Genomic DNA, 24,041 nt, shown 5'->3' with positions numbered 1-24,041 from the left:
GCGCGGCGGGTACGCACTGCGGGGGGCCCCGCGGCCGGGGAATTCAGCCACTGGTGGAGCACAGGAGACCCGGTGGCTGCAAGGGCTGCCCGCTCGGCTCGTGTTCCCACAAGGCACCCGGGGGTGGCGCGCGGGGTCCAGCTAGGCAGGAGGCGGCGGGCCCGGCGCGTGCGAGCCAGCGCGAGGCTGCGGGCGGGCGGGCGGGCGGGCGGGGTGCGCGGGAGGGAGGAGAGGGAGCGAGGGAGGGAGCGCAGCGCGCGCGCCGCCCGGCCCCGGCCCTCCCAGCCTGCCGGCCTCGCCGCCTCCCGCCCGCGCGCACCGCTGCCTGCCACCGCCGCCGCCGCCACCGCCGCCGTCGCTGCTCGAGCGGGCTCTGCTCCGGAGTCGAGCCGCCGCCGCCACCACCGCCGCCGCCGGCTTTGTGCTTCCAGCCGAGGATGGGAGCGACCTCTTCCTGAAAGCGAGCTGTCTCCAAAAGGGAGTGAGCGCGCCCGATCGCCGGGCGGCGTGCAGGGAATCCATCTACAAGGCTCAGCCCAGGTAAGGAGCTGGTCCCTGGTAGGCAGCGACATCGAGAAGGAAACTGCTCTCTTTGAGGTTCTCAAGGCAGCGATTCCTTTCGTTTAAGCCAAAGGGTCGGCTTCTTAATTGTTCGTGTGTGTGTGTGTGTGTGTGTGTGTGTGTGTGTGTGTGTGTGTGTGCAAGCGCACGCCTGCAGATTTTCTGGGTGTCCGTGGTTCTCTGAGAGTGAAATTGCTCAGGCTGTTGGTGGTTTGGGGCGTGAGGGTCCCCGCCTGCCAGTGTAGATTGCCAGAGAAGAAAGGGCTGCTGGTAGGGGGGGAGATGCTGCACCCTGGACAGTGCTGGGCTGCGAGGATTCCAGGCGCGAAGATCTAAGTCCACCCAGAAATCAGGCAGCGCTGCTGGGAAGCCAGACACCTCCACCCACTGGGTTCCTCACACGGTCAGTCCCCCTTCCTCCTGGTAATTCCTGGGGTCTACCCCAAGGCTCCACTTGTGAGCCACCTCTCCTGGCGGACGTTGGGTGCTACTAGGCAAGGACTGCAGAGGGGAGGGAGGTGTGGCTGGGTAGCCGAGAAAGAGGAGGGAGAAAAGCTGTGGGGAGTGGGCTGTAGGATTCTTGTGCATGGGCACGGTGTTGGGGATTCTGCATGCACTTGCGTCTTTACCCCGAGATTCAAAGGGAACTTCACAGCTGCATCATTTACCACTGAGGCTGGGCTGGCCCTTGGGGAAATGGCCAGTGTTCTGAGATTCAAGGATCTCCTTCTTGGCTCCTCCTTCTCGAGGAAGAGGCAGGACAGTCCGCTAGAGAAACCAAATCCGTCCTGGAGACGCTTTAAAAAATATAACATATGTGCATGTTTGCCTCGTTGTCCGCCCTCCCCCCCCCTGATTCTGTCTCTGTCTGGTGAATGACTTGCTAGCAGTTCCTACTTCCCTCCCCAAATAAAGAGGAGGTGCTTGAGTTAAGAGCAGCTGTGATCCAATTTAACAAAGCATTTTTGGGAAGAGACCAACGTGTTTGTTATTTGTGATCACGGGCAGAAGAAAGTCATGCTTTTTGTGCTAGGTATGGCTTTAACCCCCCCTTAGCCTGGCTCCCTGGAAGACGCTCTCTGCTAGTCAGCCACTAGTGGTTGTGAATATAACAACACAAACTTTGTCCTGCTGGAGGTGTAAAGCCTAAAATGAGAAAAAAGGATATCAGTGGGAGGTGTAGTGGAAGAAGCTTTTCGAAAAATGACAGATGCGCTAAAGACAGTTCAGGCATCCTGGTCAGGGAGCCAGCCGCTGAGGGGGTGAAGATTTCTCATCAGATTTGCTTCAAGAGATTGTTTGAGGACCTCAGCTTGGAGAAGCAGAACGTTTACTACCTTAGATCTGCTGCCTGCTGTGCGAAGGTTTCTCAAGGGGCGTTGGGGGGGGGAGCGTGGGAGGGGAATTCTGAAAGTATGCCCCACTAAAACACACACACATGTACTCATACACAGAGAGAGACACACAGACACACACACACATGTACTCACTCAGAGAGAGACACACACAGACACACACAGAAGTACTCACGCAGAGAGACACACAGAGACACACACACATGTTCTAACACAGAGACACACACACGTACTCACGCAGAGAGACACACACACAGACACACACACACCACACACCTCCTCTCTAAGGCTCTTGGGAAAGGGGACTGAATCTAGAGTCTTCATTCATTTGCAACAAGAACACAAAGCCGGAAAAAGAATGACAGCTTAGGTTCCTCTTTCGAATTCCTGCCTTACTGGGATTTTGCTCTCTGGTTTTGTCAAACTTGCTTAATTTTGGAGGTTAGCTGGGTGTAGAAAGCTGGAGGAAGGAAGGCCTGCTCCATCCATCTTTAGGGTTTTGTGAGTGAGCGGGTGGCGGGGAGGACCCACTGCTCTCAGTCAGGTGGGCTTTCTTCAGTCATTTTCATTCCACACTTTCTGCCTGCTTTGAGGGTTCCATCTGGATCTCAGAACTCTTTAACTAAGATCTCCTGTATAAAGGCAGTCCTGATCTTTTCCTCCTTTTAAAATGGCTGTTGCGTTTTATTAAAAACAAGTGATTAGTTCCTAGAAAAAGAGAGAAGGAAACACAAACAAGCGAACAAGAAAGCTGAACTGAGAGAAAGCAGTATTCACTGCTGAGCTGACCAGAGGTAGCATCAGGATGTAAGCATCTAGGGTGGTTATTTCAACTTGCCTTGAAAGCAAGCTGCTTAGCCTGGCTGGGGAGAAAGTGTTGGACTAAAGGCACTGGAAGGCAGTACTTCATGGCCCCTGTCTGTAGACCTTCCATCCTGTAACTAGAATGGTTTCTATGGCATCAATTTGGATTCAGATTAAGAGACAGACGGAATTCCTGTTGACCACGAAGGAGAAGGAGAGAGCATTGCAGTGTGGGTGCCCTGACGCCAGATGAAAACCGGAGGGGAAGGTGAGGAATCCCCTGAGGACCGATGTGCAGGATTTATAGATGTTGGCTCTTTCAAGCTCACTATGCTTTGAAACAATAAAATACATCAAGGAGAGCTTCAGCATTTGTTAGCAAGCTATATTTAACATGTTTTTTTATCAGACAAAAATAGACTTTTATTTATCTTGCAAAGTAAACGCATGGTTCCTTCCCTCTTAGTGCTTAATCTGTTTCTCTGACAAAATAAATGAGAAGGACTCTGGAGCCTCTAGAAATTGCTTTTTTCTCTTCTAAAAAGAGAAATGGGCAGCAAGAAGAAAACACACGCGATGTAAAGAAAGTGTTTTGCGCCTGTTTGTGGTTGTCACATGTGTGGGGTGAGTCTTTTCTCCCGGGCACTCCAGGTAGAGGGAGGACAATATACAGAAAAGAAGCAGGTATAGGAATCAACGAGATTCCTGAAATGGAAGTTAACTCTATAGCAAGAAACATTTAGAGAAGATAATGTTATGTCCGGTTGCATGCCTCATGTTCTTCGGCTGTTGTATATGTTACTTTCAAGTAAAACAAAAATCTGATTTTGTTAAGCATTTAGTGGTCCAAATATTACTTTCTGTCACTTAGGGACATAAGTCTTTTGCTTAGCCATCATTCATTACTATCCATACTCCATGATTGGATCCTATAAACTCACAGTTAGACACCCCCTTTCTCTAGTAGGAACATTGACCCATCTGACCAAATTCTACTGCTCCCTCTTGTGGCAAGTATTCTCCCTGACTTTCTCTAGATCCCTAGATCGTCACTGCTCCCTTAGCTGCCTACCTCTCCAGTTCTAATTCTCAGCGGAGTAAGAGTAAGCAGGCCAGTGGGTTACAGCAATAGCCGTTCCCACTTTTCCCTCTGTACAAAATGCTTTGGGCTCCCGGGGGATATCTCTCAGATTTAGTGGAAGTAGATGTCAGGTGTTTTCTGACCCGTTGGGATAGATTAGACTCGGGAAATGCGAGCTTTCAGCTTTTGCCTTTTGGGATTTTTATATTTAAAGGCAAGACTCGTCCAGTGGGGCCTCATTAGATGCTGTAGGATTATTTTCCATTCTCTCTCTCTGACTTTCTCTTTCTTCCTCCCTCCCTCCTTTTTTCCTCTTTCTGGCCTTCCCTCTCTTGTCCTTTCTCTACCTTTCTCTGTCTTTTCTTTTTTCTTTGCCCCAGCCTCTAGCCTCTCATGTGTACACGTACATGATGCTGAAACTTTAAATAATCAAGGAGTAGGCTCTCAGTCCTTCTTCCATGCAACCCAGACAGCTCATCTTCTGGCTTGGAGACTTCTAGGGAAAGTGCTTACTGGTAGGCTTTCATCAAAGGGGTTCCGAAGACAAACGGGGAGCATCTTGATTCAGTAGTCCTCACCGTTGTCTTCCCTGCCAACTTTGTTTTGAACCTGGCTGCCTTATGCTCACGGTTGCAGCTGTCCTTTGGTCCTTTTAGTCCAGAGTGTAACCAGATAGAGGAAGGTTCAAATGACACACATTTTGACTTTACTTCCTGCCCAGTTTTCAAAGAAAAGAGGGAGCATCCTGACTGACAAGTGAGGCAAGAAAAATGTTTCCATGGCTGAGGGTCAATACCTCCTTTATAACAAGTTGCTTGAGTCTGGCCTAAACAGTCACAGGTTCTAAACCTTTATCCATTGGCCAACATAGGATCTGAGATCCTTAGAGTGAAAGTCATTCATTTGAGCGAAGGTATTCTTTCAGACAGATCCCTAACCAAATATAGAGGTACTGCCTGGCTGAGAGGTACTCTGTACGAATCTCTGCAAGGAATTATCATATGTTCATCTGTGAACCTGGAATGGTTTATACAATTAACTGACAGAAAGTCCTGAGATGCGGAAGACAAAGAGCAAGTGAATGGGATTTAAAGCTGTATTTCTGCCCAGGGAATGCCCCTCCAAAGACTGTTCTGATGGGCAAGTATGAGGAGTCCAGTGCCAGGGAGCAGAGCTTCTAACAAAGGTGTTGGTAGCCGGAGAGTAACTAGAAATAGGCAAACATGCATTCCCACACTAAGGGGCTACTCTTAAGCAGCCTTGGATCTTTTCTTGAAAGTTACCCTCTTTTTTTTTTGGTAAGGCTTCTGAGAAATGGGCCGAGTATTTTCTGCAGAGTAAATTGATGGTCTTCGAATCCTGGAGGTGCTATCTTGCACCATATGCAGCATTCCCAAGCCCTGAAGTGCTGTATGGTACCATCATCAACATCCCCACTGGTTACCTAGGTGATAGTAGCTTGATGCCAATTAGGGTAAATAGTCACCTGAACATTCAAGAGGTGGAAGATAGTATCGGGGGCCATCTTAAACTCAAAGGCAGAGTAATCACTCTGCAGATCTCACAAGGCCATTGCAGGCAAAGTCACAAATAATAATTTCTTTGTTGACTCTAATGTGAGATCAAGTCAGTCATCAAGGCAGTGATTCAGCAGCTTACATAAATCCAACTATGACATTTATTGAGCCCTAGATGTATATATAGGCCCTGCAGTGGGCTTTTCAGAACACACACATGAAAAGTGAATTACTTTCCATTTGTTGGAACACTTGTCATGCCAATTCTAGACAAGTTGCTGTACATAGGTATATATTTTTCTGATCCGATGCTTTTAAGTGTCCTAAAAGGAAGCATCACTACCTTAATTTAAAGATGAAGACTATGTCACAGTTGCCCGACTTCACCATGGGTGAGCAAGAGCCCGTACAAAAGTTAGCACTCTGGACTGAGTGCTTCCTGTCCTGATCTAGAACAACTATAGATGAAATACCATGGCTGAGTAAGGCAGATTCTGAACTGCAGAAGAATGAAGCGCTGGATGAGATGAAAAGGAAAGAGAAGCTTGACCTGTGACTTCCTCTAGGAAAAGGTATTTCAGGTCATTTGATAGGGGGGAAAGGGGTTTAGAAAACCAGTGAGCCCAGTCCCTTTGAGCCATACGAAGCCTGCCCCAGGCATTTTATGACAAGGACAATAGACCAATGTCCTGCGCAATTCCATAGCTACTGATATGTTCCCAGTCAGGACAATACTTATGAGTTATCACAAATAGTAACTTTATGGCATTTTAGACTTGAAAGCAACTTCCAACATGATCTTGGAGCACAACCTTGAAAGACAGAGGCAGAATAAATAGTCAGAAACAAATAGAACCAGTGGGTCACCTGTCAATTCATTTCTCCTTTTATTTTTGGTTGGTTTTAAAGATCAGCTCTCATTATGGAGCCCAAGTAGGCTTGGAATCCTCCTGCCTCTGCCTCCAGATTTCAGAGATTGTAAGTGTGATGCTACCCTGGGTATTTTTTGGTGCCGCTCTAGGTTGATTTTGTTTATGTATCATTGTTGGCTCTCATGAATTTCCCCTTTCACTGCTCCAGCTTCTCCAAGATCTTCATTAATACACAAGACATAGGGCCACTCTTTGGTTGCTTTTATTCCTTAGTAAAAAGCCTCCCAGCCTAGTAACAGGTCAAGGTCATTGGACTGCTTATCCATCTCTGAAGAGACACTTGCTTTGTAGACCTTCGCAGTAAGTGGCATCAAGGAGAGTTTGGAAAGGTACTACCTCTCAGGAGTATCATTCCCCCTATCAAAATGCCTTTCTTATGATGGAGATTGTGACCACCCGGAGCTGAAGTTGGTGTGTGTTGGACAAATTCGCATTCCCCTCTCCCTCTGTAAATCTTTTCTGTCTTTCTTCCCAGAACATGCAGTTCTTTCAAGAGCTTCTTTTTCATCGGTGCTCTCATTTCAGACTGTCCTCAGCACTGCAAAACACATCAGATGGCATGTAGTTTATTTTTTTCTTTTTTCAAATAACGAAACGGAGAGTACTTAATATTAAATGGCTCTAAGATAGAAAAAGAGGGGGTGATATCTAGAAGTCACCCTGTCCAAGTCAAGTCTACTTCTTCCTCTCTGACAATGTAGAAGACCTTCCCAAATGCAGATGTTTTCCAGCCATAGGAATGCCTAGATATCTAACAAAGATTCCCCAGGGAGGAACGAGTACTGACACACTGGTTTTTTTTTTTCAATGTTGACTCTTCAACTGCAGGCCCCTTGTGTTTTTGGCCTACAGGGCTCTGAGACCAGCAGATGTAAGCAGACCGTTCATATTTACAATGTCTGTTTGAATTTAGCATTTCTCTCAGCTCCCTTCGCTCATCTATTTAAGGAGGGATGATAATGATAATAATCGTAATAACAACATTAATGAGTCTATGGATTTCTGTGGGGAACCATATATCAGTGCTATAGTTTCTGGTGCACAAGTATTCTATAAAGATTTATAAATGGCTTACAAATAAATGAGAGTCCTTGTTCCTATCGTGCCTTTTACATGACTATGCTCAGTGATGTGGAGTATTGCCATGGACAGGTGGAAGGCAAGTATACACTCGATGACATGGACCACCCAACCATGATGTATTTGTTTGTACTCTTGTTTAAGATATTTTTGTATAATGATACAAATTTGAGGTTATTTTTGTTAGAACATACTCTCTATATGTTTCTACTCTTGTTTAACTTCTTGTACTTAGGCAGCTCATTTAACAATGTAATGTAAATTTCTAGTCCTTGAAAGTTATTGCTATAAAACTCTTTAGGATAATTAAGAAATGCATGTTAGTAGTTAGTCATCTATAATAATCAAACTTGTAGTCACTTTAGGTAAGTTTTCAAGGTCAGAGATACATCTTAAATAGATAGGTTGTCTTCAAACACTTCAGAGACCTATAAGTACTTATTTAAGTATTTAAGATTTTAAATAACAACAGGATTTCATGACAGTGAAACACATCTGCTCATGGTAGCACCAATCTACTTTTTAAAAGATGAATGACTGATTTCGAAGTTTGTGTTTATTGTGGCAAAGTTAGTCACTGGGCAAGAAACTCACCTTGCCTTGACTGCTGACAGTATATTATCCAAATTGGACAAGCGGGACACAATAGAAAATGACTGCTGAACTTTACCAAGACAAACTCGGATAGTCCTTCAAAATTTCTGCTTTAGATATAAGTCTGTCCGATATTTTAGGCCTGTAGTCCAAAGATGGATGCCCCTATGTTGTAGGAAAACCTGGGTGACTATACAGGCAGCCAACTATCTTTGTCATTTCTGTAGTTTTGGAAGTTGTTTCCTCTGAACTTCCTCTTTACTCGGATAATATTTTATTCTTCTTGGGTCTATGATGGGGATTGAAGACTAGAGAGTTGTATGGTTTTCCTTGTTGCCAAATTCAGATAAAAAGGACTTTCATAAATGACATAGGGTACTTATGGTTGAAAAACAAAAATCCTAAGTTGTTTATCTAAAGAGATATTTTAAGTTTTAAAAAGATATTTTTAGGATGGTAATACACGTTATTATAGAAAGTGACTTAGGTATAAAACTTTGGACTAACTAAAAGAGGATAGATAACACAGTAATTTCCCCAAATTTGCCAAATACAAACAGACTGGACATTTTAAATATAATTTTACTTAATAATTGTTCTTATTGTATGTAGTTTTACTCTATTAGCGTAACTACAACCTTTCCTTTTTATTTAGGTGAAAGGACAAAATGTTGTGGGACATTTTCACTGTGTGAAACGTATTGCTGTGATTGGTGTAATAAAAAGCTGAATGGCCAATAGCTAGGCAGGAGATATAGGCAGGAGAACACTCTGGGAACAAGAAGGTAGAATACCCAGCCAGACTCAGAGGATTCAGGATGAACAATACAGAGATAGGTAATAAGCCTCGTGGTTTTGTGGATTAATAGAAGCAAATTCATTTAAGTTATACGAGATAGTTGGGGGCAAGCCTAAGCTAAAGGTCAAGCTTTCATAATTAATAGTAAGTCTTCATGCCATTATTTGTGGGCTGGTGGTCCTTATGAGAAAGTTTACTACACACACGCACATGTGCACGCGCACACACACACATGTTGTAAGATCACACGCGTTTTTCAATAGTGATAAAAATTGATTTTCGTCTTTGTGGAGCATGGAGTCTGTCACAGTCATTCAACTCTATCTCTTCTACAAGAAAGCCAGCTCAGACAATACATACATAATGGAAGAGCTGTTTTCTTTAACAAGTTATTTATGAACACTGACTCTGCATATCTCATAAGTTCCCTTTGAAATGTGAAATGTTCTTTTATTCCAGTTTTTAATCATCTAAAAATTGGAAAACATTTTAATTTCATGGGCTGTACAAGACCAGGTGGCAGGCTGGGTTGGGCTCCATTGGGCATGAGTTGTCGATTCCTGACAAAGTACATAGTGTGAAAGACACGAAAAATGTAATATCAGTGAGTCTATGACAGCTCAGTATCAGTGAGTCTTCGACATCTTAGCAGTTGGTTCAGAGTCAAGAGAGGTGGCCTAGAAACACAGACTTTGTTTTAGAGTCTAGTCTGTCACTTTGGTGACATGTGGCTTTGCAAAATCTTTGCAGTTATCAGTCTGAGGTTTCTTACTGAGAAATGGAGAGAAAAGCTATCTAACTTTTAAGAGCTTTCCCAGGGGGAAAATAATAATAGTAAAGTAAATCTAGCAGAGGGAGATTTGGCTTTAAGGATGGATCAGGGAGGTTAGGTATAAAAGTTTGGAAAAGGAAAATATGATTCATATTTAGTTTTTTCTCATATTTAGTAGCTCAGCTGACTGTCAGAAAACAGCAGACCCAGAGAGGTGGACAGGTACCGTCTTATGAATGGCACTGAATACCAAAATGTGATATACCACAAATATCAAATTATTACCAGAATTCCCTGTGTTTAACAGTTGAATGGGAGAGAGCAAGGGAGTAGAAGGGACTTGTCCAAAGTTCCTCAGTGGAGCTAAATCTGGTATTCATTTCTTGTAGTCCCTAGACCAGTGAGCCCTTCATCTATCCCACTCCCCAAAACAGTGTATCGGAAAGCAGTTCACTGAAGGGGAATAGCTCTGACGTCCAAGATGAAAAGTCTCATATAAACTATAGAGCTATTTTCAGTGTTTTCCAAGCATGATCTCATATCCCACATAAGATAGTAGGTCTGTGAATAATCCCATTATCCAGAAGGGTAATGTCAAGGGGTCAGCAGAAGCTTTGCCCTGAAGCATCTGATTCTCCTCATTTCCTGTAGTTTTCTAAATTCTGAATAACTCAGATGCTATTTTCTCAGGGAACCTTCACTAAAACCCTATCAATCAGGCCCCAGGCTTCTATTTCTATATGATTATATTTTTCTGAAAAAAAAATTTGCCACAGCTAATGATTACAGTTTGGAATAATTTAGAGTACCATCTCTTGCCTGTCTCTCAGTGAGGTCATGCATACATTCCATGAAGAGAGAGGTTGCATTTAGCTAGTTTGCAGTTTCAGATCCCAGAGGCACCTTACAGACATACAGTATTTGTTGGATGTATGTATGTATGTATGCATGTATGCATGTATGCATGGATGCATGGACAGTTGCTTGAGTGGTACACGACTCATCAAGATCGATGAAAACGATTCTTGTTTAAGCAAAAGCTTGGGAAGCAAAGGTTTTACCACTATGAACTGAATGACTAAATGGCTAACTGGTTTGTTTTGTTTTTCTTTTTTCCTCCACTGACATTTTTTTCTAACTCCCCCAATATCTCCTCTCAGGATTAGTTTTATGTCAGACCCTCTGTCACAAAAAAAAAGACAACAATAAATCAGTTTCAGCATCATTCCTAACATTTAAAACTGTAACCCTTCTACTGATATTGAAACAATTTTTCCAAGATACAAGTGTTTGAAGGACACACTGCATGTCCTATGGAATAGAGAGCATGTATGTTTCACAAACTGCTCAGAGATTTGTGTAAAAACTATGTTTTCCCACAGGCCATCAACACTCCATTTATTTTGCTGAGTAATCAGAGTTGACAAGTTCCTCTTTAAGCTCACTTCCCTCTTAAAATTGTGCTGCTTTCCTGTGGATTTGTACATGGTTTCAGAGCCAAGCCACTGAGCATTCTCGCAGGAACTTTCCAAAACTGCAGCATAGAATATTGACAGGGGAGACACAAGGATCATTTATGTACTTCATTACAATGTATCATTTTTCTCTATTTTATATATTTTCTTTTGCTTTCTACCTCTGCCATTCTCAGAAGCTTGTGACTTTTCCATGGATTATGACTTGATACCAAACAGAAAAAGAACCCCTCACTCTCAGTGATAAAATCCATCTCCTATGAAAGTATTCTACTTGAGGATGAAACACGGGGTATGCTCGTACACCAGATTCCACTCATTTAAACAGAATTTTCTTTATAATAAATGAATTGAAAAAAAGAAGAAAGTTATTTGAGATATTCTTGTATCATTTATCCTGAAATTGAAGTATAGCACAGAGTTCCAGGATCTGAGAGGATGCTAGAAAGGAAGAGGAGCAACTCACAGTTCGGATTAACTCTAGAGCTGAAGAGAAAAGAGTGGGGGAAGTCGGCAACACCCATGCAAAGCCTCGAATGGAAGGAGCAGATTTCTCCACTACTCAAACCGTTCCTAGGGTGCATGGTCCTGCATATTTCAGCTTCTGCTTTAGGGTTCACGTCTGGAGGCTTCCAGTTTTCTTTCTTTTGGTCAGGTGTTGCTGGAGTGTCTGGCAATCCCAGCCTTCGGCTTCGAGAGGCAGAACTGACCCTGATAGATCAGCTGCTGTCCAGATTACTCAGTGCCTGCATCTGCCACTTGATGATCTGCCTCAGCCTCTGTTTTCCCACGTCCTCTAGCCCTCCACCTCTCTGCCAACACAATCATGAAGGGCCTTCCTGTTTTAATCCCACCAGGGGTCTCAGTCTGTAAGAAGCACATCCATGTAAAACATTCTTCTCACATTAGTGTTGAAATGCCATCCGAAGCCCATGGCTGCCCTCGGATACCCAGGCACTAGCTGAGTGCCACTTGGTTCATTTTTATGCTGAGGATGTGTTTGCTGCAGATGGCGCTTGCCTCAGAAGCCTCTCTGCACTCTGATCAGCTCTTCCTTTTCTTCTCACCTGGCCTTTGTTCCAGGTATTTTCAAGGAAGAGCGCCAAAATCACACTACCTTAAAATTGCCGGTGTCAGCAGGAACATTATACTTGCCATCTGCTGTGTATCTGAGGAAGGGGCCCAGCTACCTGGGTTTTCTTGTCTCCAGGTGATTCTTGGGTGACCTGAAGTTAAGGAGACCTAGATGTCTGCAGTTATCCATGCCTTGTGTTCCTTTTGGATTACTCTTGCTTCCATGCTCTAGAGAGTTTTATTCTCCTTGGATATTCCTTCTTTTATGGAAACTTCTTCTCTTTTAAGTTCTACCATGAGTATGTTTGCCTGAAGTTGACATCAAGTGACTTGGTTAATTGCTCTCCTCTTTATTTGCTAAGTCAGGGGCTAGCAATAGAACCTGCAGCTCCCTGGTGGGCTAAGCTAGCTAACCAGTTTGTTCTGGGGATCCCCTGCAGTTTATTTTGGGGATCCTCTGCACTTTCTTCCACAGTGCCAGAACTGCAGCAGGCTGCCATGCTTACAGGCATATTGAGTGGGTTCTGCAGATCCAAACCCTGGTACCCACGCCTGCCTGAAAACCACTTTATCCATCGATCCATCGATCCATCCTGTATCTCTGAAGGTTGATTGTCTCTAGACCAAGATGGAGAATATTTTTGGCAGCAAACCTTTTTTTTTTTTTTTAAAAAAAAAGGCTTATATATAGAAGCTCAACTACGGTCACATTCTTTCCCAGCATGCACAGTTAACTATCAGAAAAGGGCTGCTATTTACCCTCAAGGTTGGTAAGCAAATTTCAATCAAAAGCTGTTACTGTTGTCAACCAAGAGGCCCCTGGAAGAATCAAAAGTATACAGAGGATAGGTTCCAGGCCCCTGTCTCCAGGAGTTAACTCTTGAAATCCCTTGATTATAGGACCAAAGGTGGCATGGTCTGGAGTTTCTAGAAGCATGGTTGTAGTGCTTTGATCCAAGAACTTCCAGTTAATCTACTTGAGTGTTCCAAAGCACTGTTGAAATGCAGGTGAACTCTTGTTTTCTGGGAATCCCTAGTGATGGAAGATGCCCACTGTTGAAATGCAGGGGAACCCCACCTCTTCCAGGTTTCTCCAGTAATGGAAGATGCCCATTGTTGAAATGCAGGTGAACCCCTCCTCTTTTGGGATTTCCCAGTAATGAAAGATGTCTGTTTGCTAGAAAAGATGTTCATAGTTTGACTCCAATATCACCTTAGTGAGCTTGAGCTGCATTGGAGGGGCATTTTCTCATCTTTGCCACATCTGAGGGAACAGGTAACCTTGCTCTTGCAGGGCCTTGTGTAACTATTTATTCTTGATCAGTTTAATTTCTCTATTAATCCCAACTGTAAAACAGTGAACTTTTGAGCTGCATTGAGATCCTTGATCAGATTTTAATTATTAATAATAAAGCATTACTTCCTTGTGGCAAAATTGTGTTCCAGTTCCCATCATCCCCTCCTTTTCTATCAGTTCTTCTATCTTCCTGTCTTCTAGCATCTCTCCCAACCTTTGGGTTTCTCCTAAGCAAAGTGAAAACCATTCAGTTTGTCACATGTCTTGGAATAATTTGGGCTCCCAGACTTCAGCTGATGACCTCCCACCCTTAATTACCTTAATCCACCTTAGAGGATGGAGAAGCAGAAGACACAAGTAAAGACCTGGGAAGCATGGAGATGAAGCAACCTACAAATCTGCGGTCAGATGGGAAGGAAAGCTTGAGAGCTCATTCTGTATTAAGTACTCTAACACAGAGCTCTTTGTTCCCAGACAACAGTATTAGTAAACTGTTGTAGAAACAAGCAAACAAAAATCGCTGTGATATAACGTCAAGCGCGTGGATTAAAAAACCTTGTTATAGCATTTGAGGCTGCATAACTTTTGTCAATGGGCTAGTACAAACCATATATTATATGTTTCTCATTTGTAAAATGAGAATAGCAACACAAACCTCCTTGCACTATTGGCAGAAACCTCAGGACGATGAAGAAAAGAAAACTGGTGGTGGTGGTGGTGGTGGTGGTGGTGGTGGTGGTGGTGGTGGTGTGTGTGTGTAGGGGGGTTAGCCAGCTATTTCTGCCTTTATTGCCATCATCGCTCTAAGTGCACTTGTGCTACACTGCCCAGGTGTAGGAACTCTGAAGTCAGTCCTTACTGGCCCCTCGCAGAGCCCCAGATTATCAAACTGTCTTTTTCCTAAATCCTTCTCTGTCATCTGTTGGAACCCTTTCTTCCTTTTCCATTATCCCCTTCCTTCCCACATGTACACGTTACCATGCAGAGTTAGCATAATTAGATTTGGATTTTCTTCCCTGTTCTGGAATGTCTGGCATGGCGGGTGTTGGCGGAGGTTTGATCAGACATTTTTGAGTTACATTGAAAAGATAGGGAATAGATGTGCCCTTAAGTATATTCAGTGTTCGATGCTCTCCATAGAATGGATTCAGTCAGCAAACCAGAGCTGGTACAGGATTTGCTGAAGCCACCCTGTAACCACAGACTAGGGAAGAAGCCTGGTCCCCAGACCCTCTCTCCAAGCTAGAGACCAGCTTTTCCAGTTTGAGATTGTTGTCGTAAGCCTGGATAGCAGATTTCCTCTCTTCCGGATGGCACTGCTGTTGGCTTCTCATCCTGACGTCGACCTGTGCTGATGGAGTGCACATCCATTTTACATAGTGAATATTAAGTGCAGGTGCCCAGGCCCAGTTCCCAGATTCTCATACGGCACCAGAGAGTTGATGAATTAGCACAGGACCCTATGAGAATTGTTTGATTCATCCAGTAGATACGTGCTGTGCGCTGCAGTGCATCTTCTATGCACCAATTCTGACTGTAAAAAAAATAAAAAATAAAAAACACTGCTAAAAAGAAATAAATAAAAAGAAGAAACAGAAATCTCTGGTTCTCTAAGGTTTAGGTTTGTTGGAGGAAGACACCAATAAATAAAATTACTGAATAAATTATTTAAGATGTAAAAGTAGTAAGTGCTATGGATAAAAATAGAGAGAAGGACTAGTGGATGGGACACGTGGCTTCTCTATAATGTCTTCATTTTCTTGAAGCTTAAATCTCTCTTCCTTTTTTAGGACCCCATTGCCTAATGCTTACCCCAGTCACTTCCTTTGCTGGGCAATTTAAGTGGGTGTTTCCTGACACGAGACAGGATCCTGACTTCGGTTTTATTAGTTCAAAGAGAAGGTCATGAGCTCTGATCTGGCCTCTCACAGCCTGCCTCCTTCAAAAACCTTTCAATTTATTCATTACCCATCAACAGAGATGGACACTGCTTGCTCTATTTGATATGTGTCAGGGGAAGGGTTGTTACCATGGTGTTGACACAGATTGACTGGGGGAACTGAGTCCTTTCCTGAAGTCTGGTTTTGGTCTGATGGACTATGGTTGGGAACTAGATGCTGTACTTAGCATCCGAGATGGAATGGTCAGATGCAAAGAACTTTCATCCTTGGCTGTTCCCTCTTTATTTAGAGGAGCTCAAATGTCCTTGCATCGGTTGTAGATAAAAGTTTACATTTGCTTAACTGTTGTCTTAAAAATAGATTAATTGCTTATCTTTAAAGAGTTCCATCAGCATGAATGACATGGAAGGGAATTTCAGGTTCCTAGGAAAAGAAGTCAAGGAGTTACTTGGAGTAACACAAACTGCCAATCAACAAAATGTGATTAGGCCATCTAGTGAGCTAGGCTGGTGGGAATCCAGCATATTCCTTTTCTCTGAGTCGGGGACTCTTGGATAATAGAAACTGGCTACAGTCTCCAAATGCGACAAGCACTCTGCTTCTCTTTGCTGTGGATGCTCTTTACCTTGACAGCTGGATGAGCATCCGCTTGCCCATTTCTGTTCCCTACATCTGTAGCTCTTCTTTTATTTCAGTGACCGACTTACTTCCACCTGCTTGGCTTTTTATCATCATCTGACACTATCATTCAGCTCTGTAACCTGTATGTGATACTGGTGTCTTGTTTTAATTTTTTTAAAAAAAGGCAGTATATAAAAATAATACAGATATTCTTGACATAATACTAAGAACAATTTTGGATGGTTTAATGGATGTTTCTATGTGATCCTTGGCTATAGTTGATCTGAGTCCATCATAATCAACCTATACTTGTACTAGTATTCAGTAGATCGGGCAAGAATATAAAAAAAAAATTCTGAAAAGAAACAAGACTTGTATTTGATTTTCTGTGATCTTAGATTATCCCCTTGCTCAAGTTCTATAGAAGTATGCTAGAGTAGTATGTAAGGAAGATGAAATAAAACTAGTCAAATTATGAAGAAAGAGACCCTGGGCAGAGGGAGACAATAGGGCACAAAAGGAACTGCCTTGTATATAACACCGATTCCTATCCCAATGAGTATTTGCATTTGGTATTAATTTAATGGAGACAGAAACTGAAGTCCAGAGAGTTCCTTCCAGCTGCATCACTGCCAATAAGTTACATCAGTGTTTTGTGGCCACTGATTTCACAAATTATTGTGCTGTCTCCTTTTGGAAGTCACTGTGATGTTTTCAGGTCACCTCAGAAGCCCCTCACTGCCCCGCCTCTCTTTTTGTTGATATGGATCATGACGATGGATTTGTACAGATCCACCTGCCTTTCCACACCCGTTAGCCTTCTGGCTAAGAACGGTGTCAGATATGGGCTACAGTAGGGATGGAGGGCAGAGCTTTAGTTGGCGGACCTGAGATTGCCCTGACAGTGTACACAGGAAGTGGTTGCCAGGCAATTGCTAAAGGCTAGGGCGTGCAGGGCAGCTGTCTCTAGGAACATGCCAGCTCTTGTGCTGTCGTTGATGCTTGTCGGCTTCAGTGTCTAATCCATAAGAGAAAAAAAAATCCAGGCTGCTTGGCCTTCCAGGAGACTGATGCTCACGCAGTCCTTCTTGCTCCAAAGGGGGTTCTGAAGGGTTAGCTCAAATAGAAATACCACTATTGTCAAATATTGCTTTACTTACTATCAAGGCGAAACTATTAATCTCTGAACCAGACCAGGGTTTAATCTTCATTCAAGAGTTCACTGTGTGTGACTTTCACCAAGTGTGCCCGCCCATGCCTCAGTTATCCCACTTTGAATATATAGTTATATTTTCCATATGGAGTTACCCTGTTTAAGCTTCATTTATCCCATTTTAACATAGAGTTATTGTTAGGGTACCAAAAAGTTCCAGAAGGGTGCTAGTTGCCTACATTGCCATGGAAGCCTTATCACACTAGGAGGACATAACAAGAAGTGGTTCTTGATATTGTAAATAACTGAAACCCATAAAAAAAACTTAACATGATGTCTACAGCAGTGTTTATATGTGGAACGACTTAGTCTCAGGAAGTTGACTATGAGTTGCTATTATGCTTTTAAAAAATATGAGGCTCAGTAGGAAAAAATGGCTAGTCTGTTACACAGAAAGCAGTCTGTAATAGTTCAGAGATAAGCCAGTGTTGTCTTCTCAGCAAGCAGGAAAGACTGCATCCTGGAGCTCAGAGATCAGATTTTTAAAGGGTCTGCAGCAGAACCTAGTCATTGACTACAGAGAAATAAGTCAGAGAAAGAACAATAAGGAATTTTCGGGTGGTTGAAAATATCTTCGTTGCTTTGTAGAAGTTAGTACTGACTGAAACATTGAAAGTGGAGTACTAGATTTGACAGTAATTTGGACAGAGTTGTTCATGTATCAGACACAGAGACAGATAACAGTCTTGACTCTTCCAGTTAATCTTTCTTATATTTTTAGGCTCTCAAGATGCTTTGCATAGAACATCTCAGCACTACAAAGGCTCTCTTCTTTCTAAATGTTAGCGGTCTGATCTTTAATTTGTCTACCTGCCAGCCTTTGAGCTCCTTTAAAACTCAAATCTTATTATAGTCTCGAATCCACAGCCACTCCCACAGTCAATTCAACACTGACCCAGTTGAGAGAGCTATCCGAAAAAAAAAAAAAAAATGACACCACATTGCAACCAGCTGCCTCTTCAAGAGGATCTGTTTCCATTCCTATCAAGGCCAAGGCCTGCATACCCCAGAGTCCTACCTTCCTCACTCACTACTTTCAGCACACTAGTGTTTCGGTGCAACTAGACACACTGAGCCAAGTATTATTAGGCCCTTCAACATTTATGGTTGGCTGGAATCCTCTTCCTGTAGGTATCTACAAGACTTGATCTCTCCCTTCCCTTTGGACTTTTCAGCTGTTACCTCACCTTTGAGCGCCTCAATAAATAGCCAGTATTTATATTTATTTAGCTGTTACCTCTGAGCTAGAAAATAAATTAATGAAGACAGAGATCTGTGCTTTAGTCACTGGTGAATCCTCAGGACAGAAGAGAAGAAGTGATTGTGAAATTCATATTAATCACACAAGTGTGTGTGGCCTAAGTGGGCCCACAAGTTGGAATTAGACCTTTCACTCCTCTAGCTAGCTGGCTCATTGTAGGTAAAAACTCCCAATCCACACAAGTTCTGCAATGACTAAGCAGGTGGAAAGACCGACTGGGAACTTTTGCATGCTTTGAATATACGGATTTCTATTTATCATCCTTTTATTTAAATTAGATGTCTGAAAACCTGTTTTTATTTTTAGTGTGTGAAAAATGCAAAAAAAAAAGTCGTCTCTAATCAGTTATAAGCTAGAAGGGATCTTGACTACAGTAGGATCCCAAAGGTCTGTTGCTATGTGGTGTGTGATGGATTCTGCCAGGCCATGCTGTGGTTTTATCTACCAGCCATCCATAACAGACATGGGTCAGAAAACCTAGGCCAAAGTGAAGTGTCTTAGAGCCAGATTGGCAAAATGAGGACATCTGACTTTGGTTTAACTTTCTACAGGTAACACAGAATTATGCTTAGGACCTCTTTTCCATGCATGCTTTATGGAGGCAATAAATGGTCCTTCCCTGAGGCATTCCAAATGAATATTATAGACCTTCTCTTGCATTGACCCCAAATCCCAGGCTCTGGAGGCGGAGGTGATATGAGGTTTCAGCTGAGTTTTGCATGAGCTAGTGGGTGAATGTAGGACCTTGGTAGCCCAGTCAACAGTTTCACTTTTACCGTTCTTTGTGTCGTTCAATGTCTTTGTTGCCATGTCCCTTAACTGCCAAAAGCTCTTCACTATATGTATACTTTGTGGTCACAGTTTTTATGCTACGTGAGCTAATTTAGATGGAATCATTACTCCTGCATGTTCTGGTCACTTGAGCTCACTATAGAACTGCAAATGCCTGTTTTGGAACAAGCTGGAAAGTATGTATTGACACTGAGAAAGAAGGCTTTATGGCTGCTTTCACGGCCCTCCTGGCTCCTCCACACAGCTCAGGCCCAGGCCCGGGTATCTCTTGTATCTGCTGCACAATGTCTGCAGCTTCCAAAGCAGGCTGTGCATCCAGATGTGGAAAGCTGAGCTTTAAGAGCTTGTGATCAGCTGAGCACCTATCAGGAGCCCAGACTTGCCGAAATTGGGGCGGGGAGGATGCTCTAAGAAAACGTGCTTTAAAAAAATGTACTTAAAATATAGAAATACTGCACTTTCAGTAAGATACTTTTCCCTCACAAGAACAAATGATCCTGAGTTTTGATTGCCAGCAAGCTTGAAGATTTCTGTTTCCAAGGAAGCTTGGAGCAGTGGGATGTGATTTTTACGAAATAAAGTAAAGGTATACTCCAGGATATAAGATAATCAACGTGCCTTGTATTCAAAGGATCTTCTCAGAATCTGAGTTTCAAGATGTGCATCCTAATAAGATGGTTTTCTCAATGAAATCGTTTCCAAAGATAATGTACTAACTCAAATGTAAAAGAAAATCCACTTGAGCAATAAGGAAGAAATTACTTAATGCTTCAAAAGTTTTGCTTTCTGTTTACTGTTGGTTGTTAGTGTGCACCAGTGTGTGCTCCGTAGAGCTGCACTGTAATGGGGCTCGTCATTTCCAGGGAGTCATTGTGTGTCTTGCTCGGTGAATGGGACTCCACGTAGAAAAATCCACAGAGAAATTGAACTGTAAATTTTACAGATGATTGTTTAGTTACTGGTAGAGTCTTAGAGTAATGATTCCCTGGAGATTTTGTGGTGGCTAAACATCAAGTAATATGAACAAGTTATTAATGATGATTTGGTACTAATTATGTGATTTTTTTCTTCCCCCTCCTCTTCCTCCCTCCTCCCCCTTTTTTTACTATTAGGTTGGGACATTTGGAAGTCTCATTGTACAACATGCTGCAAATAAGTCTCTCACCGACTGTTTCAATGGGATTTCGTCTGGTAGCTATGGTGGCTCTCTTGTTTTCCCATGTTGACCATATAACTGCGGAAGCAGAGTCAGAAACAGGAGGAAATGAAACCACTGAATGTACTGGCTCATATTACTGCAAGAAAGGGGTGATTCTTCCCATTTGGGAACCCCAAGACCCATCTTTTGGGGATAAAATTGCTAGAGCAACTGTGTATTTTGTAGCCATGGTCTACATGTTTCTCGGAGTTTCCATCATTGCCGACCGGTTCATGTCCTCCATAGAAGTCATCACATCTCAAGAAAAAGAAATAACCATAAAGAAGCCCAATGGGGAGACCACCAAGACTACAGTAAGGATCTGGAATGAGACGGTGTCAAACCTGACCTTGATGGCTCTGGGCTCATCTGCTCCTGAGATTCTCCTCTCTGTCATTGAAGTATGTGGCCATAACTTCACTGCAGGGGACCTTGGTCCCAGCACCATCGTGGGAAGCGCTGCCTTTAACATGTTCATCATCATTGCGATTTGTGTTTATGTGGTCCCTGATGGAGAGACAAGGAAGATTAAGCATTTGCGTGTGTTCTTTGTGACAGCAGCCTGGAGCATCTTCGCCTATACCTGGCTTTATATAATTCTGTCTGTCATCTCTCCTGGTGTTGTGGAGGTCTGGGAAGGATTGCTCACTTTCTTTTTTTTTCCCATCTGTGTCGTGTTCGCTTGGGTAGCAGACAGGCGGCTTCTCTTTTATAAGTATGTCTACAAGCGGTATAGGGCTGGCAAGCAGAGGGGGATGATTATTGAACATGAAGGAGACAGGCCAGCTTCCAAAACTGAAATTGAAATGGATGGGAAAGTGGTCAACTCTCATGTTGACAATTTCTTAGATGGTGCTCTGGTTTTGGAAGTCGATGAGAGGGACCAAGATGATGAGGAAGCAAGGCGTGAGATGGCAAGGATTCTGAAGGAACTTAAGCAGAAGCATCCAGATAAAGAAATTGAGCAATTAATAGAATTAGCCAACTATCAAGTCCTAAGTCAGCAGCAAAAGAGCCGAGCATTTTATCGGATTCAAGCTACTCGCCTGATGACTGGAGCTGGCAACATTTTGAAGAGGCATGCCGCTGACCAAGCAAGGAAGGCTGTCAGCATGCATGAAGTCAACATGGGAGCGGCTGAAAATGACCCGGTGTGTAAGATCTTCTTCGAGCAAGGGACATATCAATGTTTAGAGAACTGTGGTACCGTGGCTCTTACCATTATCCGTAGAGGGGGCGACTTGACCAGTACTGTGCATGTTGATTTCAGAACAGAAGATGGCACAGCCAATGCTGGGTCTGATTATGAATTCACTGAAGGGACTGTGATCTTTAAACCTGGGGAGAGCCAGAAGGAGATCAGAGTTGGCATCATTGATGATGATATCTTTGAAGAGGATGAAAACTTCCTTGTGCATCTAAGCAACGTCAGAGTCACTTCTGAAGATTCAGAAGATGGCATACTAGAAGCCAATCATATTTCTTCACTTGCTAGTCTTGGGTCCCCCTGCACTGCCACTGTGACCATTTTTGATGATGACCATGCAGGCATCTTTACGTTTGAGGAACCAGTGACTCACGTGAGCGAGAGCATTGGCATCATGGAGGTGAAGGTTTTGAGAACATCCGGAGCTCGAGGAAATGTTATTGTTCCCTATAAAACCATTGAAGGAACAGCCCGAGGTGGAGGGGAGGACTTTGAGGACACGTGTGGAGAACTCGAATTCGAGAACGATGAAATTGTGTAAGTTACGTGTGTGTGTGTGTGTGTGTGTGTGTGTGTGTGAATATTTTTATGCATGTGAGCATCCATGATTTTAGCAAATGGAATTCAAGGAACCATAGTTATCAAGCTATATTCCTTTCAAAATAACAGATCTCTCATGGGTGTTTCTTTTCAATATGCACTATACACAAGATCTTAATTTCATTTTTTCACCTTTGCCTTTTATATATTTTGTATAAATTGTAGGGCATGATAAAATGAATTTGTAGCACAATTTAATAGATTACTTGAGATGAGTTGAAAATTTTTAGTCCATTACAAATTGCACAGAGTACTTATGTGTGTATATACATAACACATAAATATTGAAAACAACTGTTCAATAAACCACAAGACTTTCTAACGCCATTGCTGTGCACAAATCTGGAAAAGCCTAAAACTGAAACACCTCTGAGACTATCTTGGCTACCAGGCATGACTGAATGTTTCTCTATCGTTCACTTGACATTGTGTGTCATGAAAATATATGATAATGCATTTACTTGAAGGCTAATGTTGAATCATGACACATGTTCAGTCCCGCTTCTTCAATGGGATGCCTATTTATTTATTTATTTATTTATTTATTTATTTATTTATTTACCAGTCTGGTTTTATTGTCTGTGATTATGCAACCCTTTTTACCCTAGTGATATAAAATAGAGTCAGAAATAAGTTTTCTACCAAGCATTCTCACAGATGAGGAGTGGTACAGAGACAAAGAAATGGCAAATGATTGACTCTTCTCTCTTCCTTATTAGTGCTTAGCCCTGTCATGGTGCCTTACTGTAATACTGAGTAGTTATTTATGAAATGAGTGTTCTATCAAGAGCTGCTATTGAGAGAACAAGGCCTCCTGCCTAGTCTTGGAGATAATTTTGTATTCAGCCACCCAGAAGGACAAAAGAGAGGACATGGTAGTATCTGCAGTGCATCAAAGGACCTTATCATGAGTAACAGTGTTGACTGAAGCATTGATAATTTATGAAATTAAGGAAGGAAAAATATGTTCATGTGATAAATTCTAAAACTGGTTAATGTTGGAGCTACCAACAGGTAACATATTTAAACAGCAAGTGTACGTCCACCAAGAATGACATTTTTCCTGCAGAGTCTGCCAAAAAGAAAAAGCAAAAATATGGGGGTGGGTAGAGGGAGCAGGTTTCCCGTGTAGGACTTTCTGGAGTTCCATAGATTTCTTTGATGTTGTACAATAGAAATGAGTAGTCCTTGAATTCAATTAAATATTGACATTAAAGAAACGAGGGATTATGCTTATCATCCTGTAGTGTATAGAGGTGGGCGATGTTTGTGTTAGTATCTGGTCTATGTTGTTAAGATTCTACCTACTGAGATGTATTTTATCAGTAAATGAATTGTATGGAGATAGAATTTAGTAGCAATATATATTACACACTAAAGAACAATCTTCTTCCAGGGACTTGCTTTGACTATGATCATGCCCAGATTAGTTCACATCTGTTTTATTTTTCTACTTCCTGTTTTCCCACACTGTTTTCTAATAACTTTAGTTATAGATAACTCTTATAATCCCTGTAAAATTTTAATGAACTCTGAAGGTAGTCCTTAACCAGGTCAAAGCTGACAAGGGTTTTGTTTGCTTGCTTGGCACAGGATAGTTTCTCATAAGGAGAAAGCAACTTTCTCCATACTTTCTAGAGTTAATCTTGTTCTTTCTACTCTGTTACTAAGGTTTTTTTCTTTTTTCTTTTCTTTTCTTTTCTTTTCTTTTCTTATCAAGTCATAGATAAGCAATCTTCTGTTTGGTGGCAGAAGCAGACGAAGGTCTCAAAAGTTCTGACTGGCAGGGATTAGATGGAATAACATTCTGCCAAGCTTCATTGAAAACATTCATTCAATGCAATTAAATTAATTTTATTCTTGCTAAGGGAGGACTATGGTCAAACTCCATCTTTACAAATCGATGT

The 24,041-nt window shown here is 42.5% G+C and overlaps 1 protein-coding gene across 9 annotated transcripts in view; it reads left to right on the top strand.

Moving 5' to 3' along the window:
- The window catches only part of Slc8a1 (solute carrier family 8 member A1), a 357,575-nt gene that overhangs the window by 58,533 nt on the left and 275,001 nt on the right, over positions 1 to 24,041 (top strand). For 3 of the 9 annotated variants that reach the window (XM_075955177.1, XM_075955172.1, XM_075955171.1), the window contains exons 1-2: positions 255 to 540; positions 20,242 to 22,071. In XM_075955177.1, coding sequence (XP_075811292.1) covers positions 20,273 to 22,071 — 1,799 coding nt within the window. In that variant the 5' untranslated portion in view covers positions 255 to 540; positions 20,242 to 20,272. Of the gene's footprint in view, positions 1 to 253; positions 541 to 20,241; positions 22,072 to 24,041 lie in introns of those variants that run through there. The other 6 variants (XM_075955173.1, XM_075955175.1, XM_075955176.1 and 3 more) reach the window with 4 other exon arrangements.

This window comes from Microtus pennsylvanicus, chromosome 21, assembly GCF_037038515.1.
Source record: "Microtus pennsylvanicus isolate mMicPen1 chromosome 21, mMicPen1.hap1, whole genome shotgun sequence".
Lineage (NCBI taxonomy): Eukaryota > Metazoa > Chordata > Mammalia > Rodentia > Cricetidae > Microtus > Microtus pennsylvanicus.
This window is presented reverse-complemented; position numbering and strand designations above follow the sequence as displayed.